The sequence below is a fragment of the Cornus florida genome, unplaced genomic scaffold, assembly GCF_030987335.1.
Source record: "Cornus florida cultivar Cherokee Brave unplaced genomic scaffold, ASM3098733v1 CherokeeBrave_3.0.0_Hap2_Chr07, whole genome shotgun sequence".
NCBI classification, from domain to species: Eukaryota; Viridiplantae; Streptophyta; class Magnoliopsida; order Cornales; family Cornaceae; genus Cornus; species Cornus florida.
In genome coordinates this window covers 10,434,483-10,447,302 of record NW_026775577.1, presented here as the reverse complement: position 1 = coordinate 10,447,302, position 12,820 = coordinate 10,434,483, and the positions used below count along the sequence as shown (strand labels likewise).

Here is a 12,820-nt window from a genome sequence, read left to right as displayed (position 1 = left end):
GATTAAGTTTAATACTACGTAAGTGCTTATTACGTGTGATAATGAAAAATTACACATCATTTGGAAAGAAAATTTCAACTAAAAAGTGTCTAAATTTTAGACTTTGATTCAGGTTTACAAATTTATTGTTAGTTCTCAGTTTCATAAATTCAACTTCTTTACTTCTTCGGGATAACTAATTCAATATCAAAACTTCTTGGTGTGAAATTCTATACACCTATTGCATTTTGCTTTTCTCCTGCCCAAAGAAAAGGAAGGGAGAAGGGGTTGACTTTCGAATTTTGTATCATTATTCTTACCTTATTTATGATAGGTCTCCAATATTTTATCGAGATGGTATTCCATGGTGTTGGAACCATTGATCCCGCGTCAATTACCATTAGAGTATTAAATACATAAATAATTGTGTCCAAGCTTTTTACTTTCATGTCTAATGACAATTGGGCAGGACCAATGGTCCCGAACCGTCTAAACATTTCTCATATTTTATCCGCCATTCACGCCGCAAGTATATAGAAATTGACAAATATTAGCTGGTCCAACAAGTCAAGACGCAGTAGACTCAGACGGTGTAGTCTTATAAGTTGGACTTCATCTACCTATGAAAAAATTCATTTGTGCTTATTAGCTAATGCATTGTCTTCTTTGCATCAAGTTTCACCTTAGCATTTTTTCTCATTAAATTTGGCTTTTCTCACCGGTGTGACCAGAAATATTAGATAGCGAATTCAGTTATCACAACAATGAATACAAAGTGGTGGTTTAGGCAGCGGCGGATGATGGTGGTTATGGTGATGGTTTTATCGATGTTAGATATGACGATATCTGACCCACAAATTAATATTCTCAACAAGGCATGCAGCTCTTCCGATGCCACCACAGAATTCTTCAGGCTCTTGAACGCCACCTTTTTGGATGTCGGAAGCCAGCTTTCCAATAACAAATTTAACAATACACACTTTTCCACCACACAGAGGTACAGTTCGTCCTACAATGTTTATACCATGTTTCAGTGCAGGAACTACCTCTCTACTGCTGATTGTATTGCTTGCTTCGATGCCGCGGTGTCTGAGATACGTACCTGCTTGTCTTCCATCGGTGCTCATGTCACCTACGATGGCTGCTTCCTTAGGTAACTGTCATTTGCTAACTTGCCTCGTTTCTGTTCTTCTGTTCTCTTGGAACAAAGAATTAATTCACTCGCTTGTCATTTTGAACTTTCGAATGGTTTACAAACTCTAATACTCACAAACCAAATTTACAATTGTCCCTCTCTTAACTTTTTCATTTTGAATTTATCACTTTACAGCTTCTAGAATAATGCAAATGAAATGAGCTGAGTCGAACCAACTCGTGTTTGTAGCTTAAGTCATGTTCGGTTCATTTTGAGATCGTTCAAAAGAAATTACAAACTGGTGTGTGAGTTTGTTTTTTTTTACCTTTGCTATTGGTTGGGGTCTAAAATATAAGATTTTTTTTTTTATTTTTATTTTTTATTTTTTATTTTTTATTTTTATTTAGTAGGTAATAATATAAAGAGATAAAAATTTTGGGACCTTGGTCGTGGCCTTAGGGACCGCCTAAGTGGCCCAAGGCTCTGGCCGGTCCTTCGCGAAGTTTTCTGATTATCTCATGAAGTTTCTCAATTTGCTTCTTCTGTAAAGGTATGAGAACTACATTTTTGATAACCAGCCGGCTGTAAGGGGCAGCAATATTAGAAAATGTGGCGACCAAATTGCATCTCAACCAAATGCTTTTGACGAGGCAGTAAAAGCATCATTAGCAGATCTTGAAATCGCAACACCCAAGATTAGTGGTTTCTTTGCAGCAACAAAGAGAGAAGTGGCTGGTGGTAGTGCAGCAGTGTACGCGGTGGCACAATGTGCTGAAACACTAACTGAGAATGGTTGCAAAGATTGCTTGAACGTGTCATTTCCCAACATTCAGAGTTGTTCACCCTACACAGATGGTAGTGCTATTGACATCGGGTGTTTCCTAAGGTACTCGGAGACCCCCTTTTTTGCAGATAACCAGGCAACTAATATCACCAGTTTCGTTGGAGGAGGTGAGGCCTAGTTGAAGAAAATAAATATTTGACATGTGGCATACCCTTTCGTTACACATATTGCTTATTTTCATTACATCTAATTTTCTAAGTACAAATATAACATAAAAATGTAGATATATTGTTAGCTAGTTACAATATTCTGTATCTATCACAAAGTTCCCCTAACGTTATGGTTGTCCGCAAAGATTATATATCTTCCTTTTCCATTATTCTGTATTACATTTGGAACTCATAACATCCTTTTAGTCACCCATCTAATTTTCTACCCTAATGTAACAGGATCAACGGGTGATAACCAGACAATCCCTTTCCTTGGAGGAGGTAAGTCCTAGTTGGAGAAAAAAAATATTTGACGCGAGGCATGTCCTTTCATTACATATATTGCTTATTCGAGATTATAATTCTGCTTCTAATTTTCTGGTTCTGATCCATGTATTTTTCTTACTAAGTACAATTATAACATAAAATGTAGATTGTAGCTAGTTACAATCTTCTCTATTTTATTAGAAATTAAGTCCTATCATAATCTTCCTAACTTAGAACTCATAATATCCTCTTAGTTATCCAACTAATTTTTAATCCTTGTGTTACAGGATCAACAGGAGATCGGAACAATAGGTTAAAGATTATCATAGGTAAAATAATAACAGAAAAACTAATCTCTTTGCTCCTCACAATTTATTTGAGTTAAACTGAGCTTAAATTATTTTTGGTTTGCCCCAACAATTGTTTGAAAGAAATTTACAAATAGCCACAAATTCTAAGCATCTTTACTCATCTATAAGCCCAATTGAGAAAATGGTTTATTTAGTAAACTATCTGAATACATGACCTACCTCCACTCCTTTCATGCAGGAATCTCAGCCGGTGTGTTTGGACTTATATTAGTTTCTGTTCTCACGATCATCTGCTACCATAAAAGAAATGACTTGTCAGGTAATTATGCAATGGTCTTCTGGAGGAAGAAAACAATAGATGATGGAAATGTTGATGCATTAATAAGGAACTATGGCTCTCTTACTCCAAAGCGGTAGCACTATTTAGATATTAAAAGAATGACCAACTCATTCAGAGACAAATTAGGTCAAGGAGGATGTGGTGTCGTGTACAAAGGAAAGCTATTAGAAGGCCAGCCTGTGGCAGTGAAGATCTTGAGCAAGACCAAGGGAGACGGAGAGGAATTTATCAACGAAGTTGCTAGCATTAGTAGAACTTCCCATGTCAATGTAGTCACTCTTTTGGGTTTCTGTTATGAGAGGAGTAAAAGAGCTCTGGTGTATGAATTCATGAGCAATGGATCTTTGGACAAGTTCATCCATAATAATGGATCTCTGAATTCAAATTGTCCTCTAGATTGCAATGCATTATACCAAATTGCAGTCGGTGTTGCTCGGGGGCTAGAGTATTTACACTGAGGCTGCAATACAAGGATTGTTCATTTCGACATAAAACCTCATAACATTCTTTTGGATGATGAATTCTGCCCCAAAATTGCTGATTTCGGCCTTGCTAAATTAGGTCAAAGGAAAAAGAGTATTATGTCGACGGTGAGTGCAAGAGGAACTGTTGGATACATAGCTCCAAAAGTATTTTATAGGAGGTTTGGAGGGGTTTCTCATAAATCTGATGTGTATAGCTATGGAATGATGGTTCTTAGAATGGTTGGTGGAAGAGAAGATATTAAAGCTGGAATAGGCCATTCAAGTGATGTATATTTTCCAGACTGCATTCATGAGCAGTTGGAACGCAATGAGGATCTAAGACTTGATGTTGATATTACTGAAGAGGACAAAGAAACAAGAAGAAAAATGAGCATAGTGGGTTTGTGGTGCATTCAGACCAATCCTGCAGATCGTCCATCAATGACTAATGTGGTAGAAATGTTGGAAGGAAGCCTTCAATCTTTGAAAATTCCACCTAAACCCATCCTATATTCTCAGCCTTGATTGGTACAAGATTCTTTTACATCATTACCCCCAAAGTTCAAGTTCGGACTAAAAAAAATGGGTTTTCAAATTGTGTGGAAGAATAATATCAATAAGTTCTTTGGTGGTTATCCTAGCTTTTTCTTTTTGATGTGCTTTTGGCTTGATACTTACACCCTATGTTTGTTTTTTTACTACAATTCAAGATACTCATATATACAACAATCTCGTATATACTCATTTCTTTGCAAGAATTTCAAGTGATTTATGTCTTACTATTTTCTTGAAAAGAAGTTTACACCCATTACATTGTTTGGCTACAAAATCCGCTTACCATTGTGAATGGGGATGTGCCAGAGTCGATGAGGAAATAAAATGGAACAGATACAAGCAGTATGCTTATACTATGATCACGAAAGGCCAAGAAGGTTGCGCAGTTATTAAGATAAGTGGACTTGTGGTGCATAGATATTGATTCAATAACCATTCATCCATTTTTCCATCCTTCCAACCAAACGGAAGATAAGTGTCGGCCTTCAGCGAGTAAAGTTGTGGATGTGTTATAAAAGATCTATGGAGCTCTTTTAGTTTTTCTTTTCCACATGAATAATCAAAAGTTCAATGAATTTCCTTCAGCATGCTAATTTTATAGATGAAACAGAGAAATCTTAGTATTACAATTGATAGGGAAAAATAAACCTAACTTACCTTGACCAGTCACCAGACCTCTTCGACATATTTCGTTATCAGAGATAAAGATTTCCATCGGATAAGAATGATGACATTTCTTATATAGGATAATGAATGACGACGTAGTTCAATAGGGTAAGGATAACTTGGGCATAATTTGAGAAAGTTAAAGCAGTAAATCATATTCTCGACAAATCTGGCAACAAACGATCTCCTCTGATCTCGTATAAGCGGATCTCCTGCGGGACCAACTTGATTCCAATCGACAGCCATAAATAGGGCACCGAGCCGTTAAAGAAGGTACGAGAAAAAACCCCTAAACAAAATATTACATAATGATTATGTGATACGATTATAAGGACTAACTTGATCGTCGGAGGGTCCTCGGCTGGCACCCCACTGGTGCCATTCGAGGTGACGTCCCTTTGTTTTGTAGGTAAATGCCATCGTTCCGAGTCGCGAGGATTTTTGCATCAACAGCTGGCGCCGTCTGTGGGAACCGATTAGTTTTTTGAAGAAATAATAATCCTGACACGACTTGGCTCGGATGGCAAGACGAAAGTTTCGGATCATAGAAACCATCCCAAAGTCATCAGTTGACAACGGATTTCAATGTTCTTATATAAGGACGGATCTCTACATCATGATTACCCGTCCATCATATTAGGGGCAAAACGGTGGGTTGCGTGATGCCACCCAGTGTACGATGACAATAATAAAAATTTGGCACGTCGACCTAGGTAGTCTAGTGTGGTGTTTTCCATCTAGCGATGCTTGGTCCCCTCATTACTGAGGTTTGGTCATCTAAGACCAAACTTTATATCATATCTGGCAGCAGCCAACTACCAAGGCCTGATCGTTGAAGACTAAGGCCTAGTTCTTCTGCACCTATATAAGTGAGTTGGTCTCCACCCCTCCAGAGGATCACTACTAATAAGGGGGTTTCTATCTACTAGTAAAGCCTGTACCACTGAGGATGTCTCTAGCAACAGAGTCTCGTTATTCCATCCGTTCGTGCAATTAGGGTGGCCTTCTACACCCAAGAATGTATCGAGGCCTTCAGGTCTAAGGAGGTCTAATGTCCCTCCAAATCCCATGAGGTCTATATTTCCAAGGAGGTTCCTAAGTGAAGGGCGATCATTGGACCCAACAAGGTACTAGCCACCAGACCATCATCTGTCAGCCGTTGGGTACCACGCCCCCATCACGCCAATCGCTGGACACCAAGCCTCTACTTACCAGACGACAGTCGTCACCTCTCTTCCTTTATAGGAATTGCCTATCGACTTCAGATTATACAGAACTTTGGATTGATAATCCATCGCAGGTTAATTTTCAGTAATCATTCAAACACAATTTAATATTTTTAGACAACTGTAAATTGTTTGAGCACCAGGCACCCCGTCCGTTGTATAAACATCTATAGAATGGGTTATCACCCAAGATCCCACCATCGGGGGCAGAATAGTGGATCACACGATATCAATCGTCGATATGTATATGATGACAAGGTCTAGAAGATTGACGTACCAACCTTGGTACATCGAGCTAGTCGGGTTTCTAGTCTCTCTCCTTTAGTGACCCCTCGGGGGCACTAGTCGTCCAGGATGAGAGACCAACAACACATTCTTCCCTCATTAAAGGGATAAGAAGCCGACTACTCCTTCTACACAGAAGGGTGAGATAATCAAAGCTTTTTTCATTTACTAGAAAGACGAGATGACTACCTCTCGTATTAAAGGGGTCACCCTCCTTTAGACTGCACCTCTTTCCCCATAAAGGAACAAAGGGTTAACTTCATTTTCTTCCCTCGGTAAAGAGACGACGGGTTAACTACTCCCTTATTAAAGGGAGAGCTCACAACGCTTGAGCAAATCCATTTCCCTTATTAAAAGGGGCAAGAAAGTAATCATCAAGCATGCTTAGCTCAGTAGGACTTGGCATTCCCGACGCTTAACAAAAATCTAATTCCCTTTCTAAACGGATATAAGGGATGATAATGAGTGTCCTGTATTAAAAGGACATAGGCTGAATGAATCTCGTAATTAATATCCCCGTACTATAAGGGATGGTAAATAATTGTCCTATACTACAAGGAGTCGGGCTGAATGAATCCCGTAATTAATATCCCTGTACTATAATGGATAGTAAATAAGTGTCCTGTACTACAAGGACCCGGGATGAATGAATCCTGTAATTAATACCCCCGTACTATAAAGGGATAATAAATAAGTGTCCTGTACTATAAGGACCTGGGCTGAATAAATCCCTTAATCAATATCCCCGTACTATAAGGGATAGTAAATAAATGTCCTGTACTACAAGGATCTGGGCTGAATGAATTCCGTAATTAATATCCCCGTATTATAAGGGATAATAAATAAGTGTCATGTACTACAAGGACCCGGGCTGAATGAATCCCGTTGATGAGCACTGAAAAGTACGCATTTAAACCCGTTAAGCTTAAGCATTCTAGTACCTTTATTTATCTTACTTTGCCGTTTTAAACTTATTACGTGTTATTTATATTTTCAGGCACTAATCCCAAAATTGAGCTAACTCAGCCAAATAAGAGCTTAATTGAAGCAATCCTGAGATAAACCAAAGGAGGGAGCAAAGTGGAGAAAGCAAGGAGCAAAAAGGAATCAAAGTTGTGCAGCTGAAAAGTTCGATCGATCCAACTTAGAGTTCGATCGATCGAACATCTATGATCGATCACAGTACTTCTCGATAGATCCAACCTTGGCCTTTGTTGAAATTCCAAGTTCGATCGATCCAACATCACCTTCGATCGATCGAACCTTATTTTGTCCTATTCAAATGATTGATCTTATCCACAGCTGTACGCCTACCAACCACTTTTGTCCTTTTCCCCATAAATATCTTCGAAATATCTCAGCCTTGTCCTTATCCGGAGGGGTCAGACCACTTCGATCGATCGAACCCATCTTCGATCGATCCAAGTTAAGGTTCGATCGATCGAACTTCCTCCAGCGAGAAAAAATTAAAGTCTAGCTCATTTATTCCGTCCTTCACCCAATCATTGGAGAATATGCCTTGCACGACCACAGCTCATCATAGGGTGTATTTGACCTACCTATATAAGGACTATGATACACTTTTTGGGGGGGAGTCTAGAGTCTCTTGTCACACATTGAAAATCATCTTGGAGACTACTCTTGGAAAGGAAGAAGGGAGGAAGCTAGAGCACCATTGGAGGAGATCTTCACCAACAAGGAGCAGCCATGGAGTTAGCCCTTGAGGGTTGGATCATCACTACCATGAGTGGCTAGACATCTTCTTGGGGCTAGAGTTAGCCCCAAGCATGCTTTCTATACTCTAATCTTGTGTATTATTGAGGGATTAGTGTTGTATGATACATCTTGATATTCATGTATATATAAATCTTGATTATTTCATGGTTTGTATGGTTTAATGCTTCCAATTGACTATTCTATTCTATCCATATGTCTATGTATGCTAGAGTAGGATATTCATGTGCTTATCTCTAGATTTAGTGTTTTTGATGCATGTCTATGTGTATTGATGCTATAGATCTAGAGATTATCAAGATAATATGCTTAATGGAATGCTCTTGTTATGTCATTTGATGGTTCATACTTATTCCTTGATGGATTGTACCTCTCCCTTAGTTTATTTTCATGCTAGTAGTGTAGTTGTAGTGTAATATTAGATGGGAGGACAATCCACTCTTGATGTTTGATGTTCCATGCTTTTGAATGCAAGAAGCATATGCTCTAATATTGTGGTGTAGTGGATTTTGAGCTTAATGAAGGATTAATGATTAGTTATGATATGTTGTATCTTTCACATGTGTTTAGACAATTTATTCCTCTCCCAATAGATATTTTGTACCTCTCACATGATGTTTAGATAATGCATGTTTAACTAAGTCATCCTTATGGATTGCTTCGACTATGAGCTTAATGAAAGGTTCAATGACTTGAATTGTTATTTTGTTATCTTCACATGATGTTTAGACAATATATTCTTCTACCAATAGATGTATTGTGGCCTCACACATGTTGATTGAGACAATTTGCACTTGTTGAGTCACCCTTACCAATTGAATGTCTTTTACACACACAACATTGTTGCAACACATTCATTTCCCTCATTAGTCACTTGATTATGGTTTGGAATAGTATTGTTTGGTGGTGATCTCTACACCCCAAGACCTTTTCTTCTCATCTCTTAAATCCCTATATCTACTTAGTTTTATTTTTATTGCATTTTAATTAATTCTTTTCTAGAAGTAATCAACCAACCCAACTCTCTTTTGCAATCATTTGGTACGCTAGAGTCGAAGTTGAAATTCCAACACGTATAATCCCTTGGGACGATCCCTACTCACTCTTGCTACGTTAGTAGTGGTGTTAGTAGTGGTTTTTATAAATTTAAATTTGACATAAAAGGCTTTTCTTGAACCACACATTCATTACATTCAGTTTGGCGTATTACAAGCGGCCCTCGTCACCCGTAATCAATATTCCCTTACTATGAGGTATAGTAAATAAATATTCCTTACTAAAGGGACGAGCTGAGTAAAGCTCGTAAAATTTAATTCCCTTATTAAAGGAATGATGACTTGAGTAAAGCTCGCACAATTTATTCCCTTACCAAGGGAAGAGTACCAAAAATAGTACCCAGGGCAGAGTACCAAAGGGTACCAAAAATAGTAACCAGGGGCAGATTACTTAAGGGTACCAAATATAGTACCTAGGGACAGAGTACCCAAGGGTACTAAAAATAGTACTTAAGGGAAGATTACCCAAGGGTACCAAAAATAGTATCCAGGGGCAGAGTACCTAAGGGTACCAAAAATAGTACCCCAGGGTAGAGTACCAAAGGGTACTAAAAATAGTTACTAAGGGAAGATTATCCAAGGGTACCAAAAATAATACCCAAGGGAATAGTACCTAGGGCGAAAAAAAATAAAAAAAAAAGTTACTGTTCACATGAACAGTACATGCGGGCACTCTTCCCAAGGGAACAGTGCCCAGGGCCAAAAAAAAAAAAAAAAAAAAAAAGAAAGAAAGAAAAGAAAAAAAGAAGTTACAGTTCACATGAACAGTACCCGCGGGCACTATTCCTGAGGGAACAGTGTCCAGGGCAAAATAAAAAAATAAAATAAAATTTTACATTCCCAAAGCTAGACGAGTAAGTTTGGGAATGGGGGGCAACTGATAGGGAAAAATAAACCTAACCTACCTTGACCAGCCGCCAGACCTCTTCGATATATTTCGTTATCAGAGATAAAGATTTCCATCGGATAAGAATGATGACATTTCTTACCCAGGATAATGAATGACGACGTGGTTCAACAAGGTAAGGATAACCTGGGCAAAATTTGAGAAAGTCAAAGGAGTAAATCATATCCTCGACAAATCTGGCAACAAACGATCTCCTCTGATCTCGCATAAGCGGATTTCCTGCGAGACTAATTTGATTCCAATTGATAGCCATAAATAGGGCACCGAGCCGTTAAAGAAGGTATGAAAAAAAAACCCTTAAACGGAATATTACATAATGATTATTTGATAGGATTACAAGGACTAACTTGATTGTCGGAGGGTCCTCGGCTGGTACCTCACCGGTGCCCTTCGAGGTGACGTCCCTTTGTTTTGCTGGTAAACACCGTCGTTTCGAGTCGTGAGGATTTTAGCATCATCACCAACAATTTTATATGTTTCACATTTCTTCACGTCACAAGATTCACAACACACCCGATAGAGCAAACTAATACCCTTTAATTGGAAATCACTAAGGAATCATTAAAATTTGATAACTTTGTGAAGAAGTCTAGGGATTCACCAAGTGATATGCTTCATTGAATCGGACTTTGTGTTTGTCCTCTGAGATGTTTTCATTATTGTTTTGACAAATAACGTGTGGGGTACTCATATATACTTTTATATTCCAACTTCTAATTTAGGGCTCATGGTTAAATTTATACCATATATACATAATGGTCCTCACAAGATAGTACTGCAGTCTTCAATTGCATTACAATGTAGTGATAATGCAGATAATATTTTTGGCCTTTTTTCTTAATTAATATTAATTATACTCAAATACATAACACTGTGTGTGTGATTTAGTAATGGATAATACTTATTTACTCATTAATGAGTAAGTATACTAACCATGTTGATGCGATTCAATAACAAATGTATACATATTGTTTAATTATTATTAAATTAAAAAAATAATAAATAAGGAAAATAAACCAGGATTGACTAGACTTCCATTTGTTTTACTTTTCAACTTTAGAAATGATAAATATCATGAATGATGACATGTGAGTTGACAGCCAAGTGTAATTTAGGAGTAAATTTTTAAGAGGGAAAATAGGAGAAAGGATAGAAACCCTAGCATAAATTATGGAAAGGAATGGGAGAAAGGAGAGAACCCAAAGAACAATTAAGGAGAGAAATGACACAACATTATAGAGATACACTGTGATTGATAAATATATACACTCTTTTAAATTTTTAATTGATCAACAACTTTGATAGTAATACTGTAATGTGTTGTTATGAATTTGTATTTCGCGTTATGACCCCCAAATTAAGGCTACAATGAGATCAGGTTGTGTAAGTGTGTTTGTGTGTATATGTATGTATGTAAGTGAAAATCAGGTTGTGTATGCGAGGGCCAACAATTTGTTGCAGAGAATCGACATCTTCATTAATGCATTCAATTAGGGTTCAAATACCCAAGAGCAGGAAAAAAACTTGGTTGCGTCCATTGCATTGCATGTGCAACGGGTGCATCGGACCGTTCATTACCGCGCTACATGGACGGTTTGACCTATACAATGGGTGCAACCAAGTTTTTCTCCATAAACAGGGCATCCCAACCACACTTTTAAATGTTTGATCTGTTAACGATTTTTTATGTCAATTTGATACTATGAGAAAGAGAGTTTTTTAATTTTTTAATTTATTAGAAAGCAAGAAAGAGAAATGTAAGGTGATGGAAGTGAAAAAAATGATGTGATAGCAAGGTAAGGCCCACAAAGGCGGGGCAGAATGAACTTTGACAACAAGAAAATAAAAGCGTAGTACCATTCATGATGATCATGATTATTTTTTTTCCACATGTATGGTCACATTTTGTTTTAATTAATAACTAAATGTGATATATCAGTAAAAAATTGGACTGTATCACTTAGTGATCAGTAAAGAGTACCTACGCATTGGTGAATAGGTAAATATTTTCCTCAACAAAATATTACTATTTGCACTTCCATACCAACTCCTTTGGACAGGAAAATTTCAACGCCAGCCTAGTTGGAACCGTTCCTAATCCAATACCTCCACCATATATGTCTCTCTTTACCTTTTTTTATTTATTTATTATTTATTCTATTTTACTTTAATTTGATTTTTCTGAATAGGAAAAGAGTAAGAGATGAAGAAATGGAATAATTTGCCGTCCGGTAACTCTAGTAGTTTTGTTCTATGTGCATAGATTATGACGGGAAAGTAAAAAAAGTTGATTAATAATCAAACCGAAACTTCTATCTCATTGCAGCTTTACCTGTGTTTTGTCCTTCAGGATGTTTCCATTATTGTTTTCTCAAATAAGCATGGCCTACGTACTCATATATACTTTTATATACATAATGGTCGTTTTCACAAGATATTAATTTTCTATTACATTAAAAATTGCAATTAGTTTGTGTTCATTTTTAGGTTAAGAGCTTGCGTCAGGTTTTATCTTAAGATGAAAAACGAGTCCAGAAAGAGAGAGAAAAGGAGGTGGTGGTTTCGGTAACTTGTTGCAATACAATTCAGAGGTTTGTGAATTAACTAATTTATTTTTTGATTGTCTTTGATTATTACTTTATTAATTAGGAACTAGTTACAGAGGTTATTTATTATTTAAATTGTTTTAGCAAATTTGTCAGATTTTGTCAAATAAATAATTTAAAAGAAACTTACTAATAAAAAAATTAATAAATGCATATATTATTTTATATTATATTTTGAAATAAAATATGTTATGCTGCATATCTAGAATTTAAGTAATCTATGTTATTTTATTCATCCATTGAATGTGAATTCTTAAATAAATTTGAACACAATTATGAAAAAAATATACGGAAAGA

At 36.9% G+C, this 12,820-nt stretch overlaps 1 protein-coding gene and 1 pseudogene across 1 annotated transcript; both read left to right on the top strand.

Moving 5' to 3' along the window:
• The first annotated feature begins 815 nt into the window (after positions 1–815).
• On the top strand, positions 816–3,102 carry LOC132316241 (cysteine-rich receptor-like protein kinase 46). Its single transcript, XM_059814749.1, has 5 exons — positions 816–1,132; positions 1,665–2,065; positions 2,315–2,389; positions 2,662–2,703; positions 2,924–3,102. The coding sequence occupies exons 1-5, from the start codon at positions 816–818 to the stop codon at positions 3,100–3,102; spliced, it is 1,014 nt and encodes a 337-aa protein (XP_059670732.1).
• Positions 2,946–4,180, top strand: LOC132316110 (LEAF RUST 10 DISEASE-RESISTANCE LOCUS RECEPTOR-LIKE PROTEIN KINASE-like 2.1; annotated as a pseudogene).
• Positions 4,181–12,820: the final 8,640 nt, after the last annotated feature.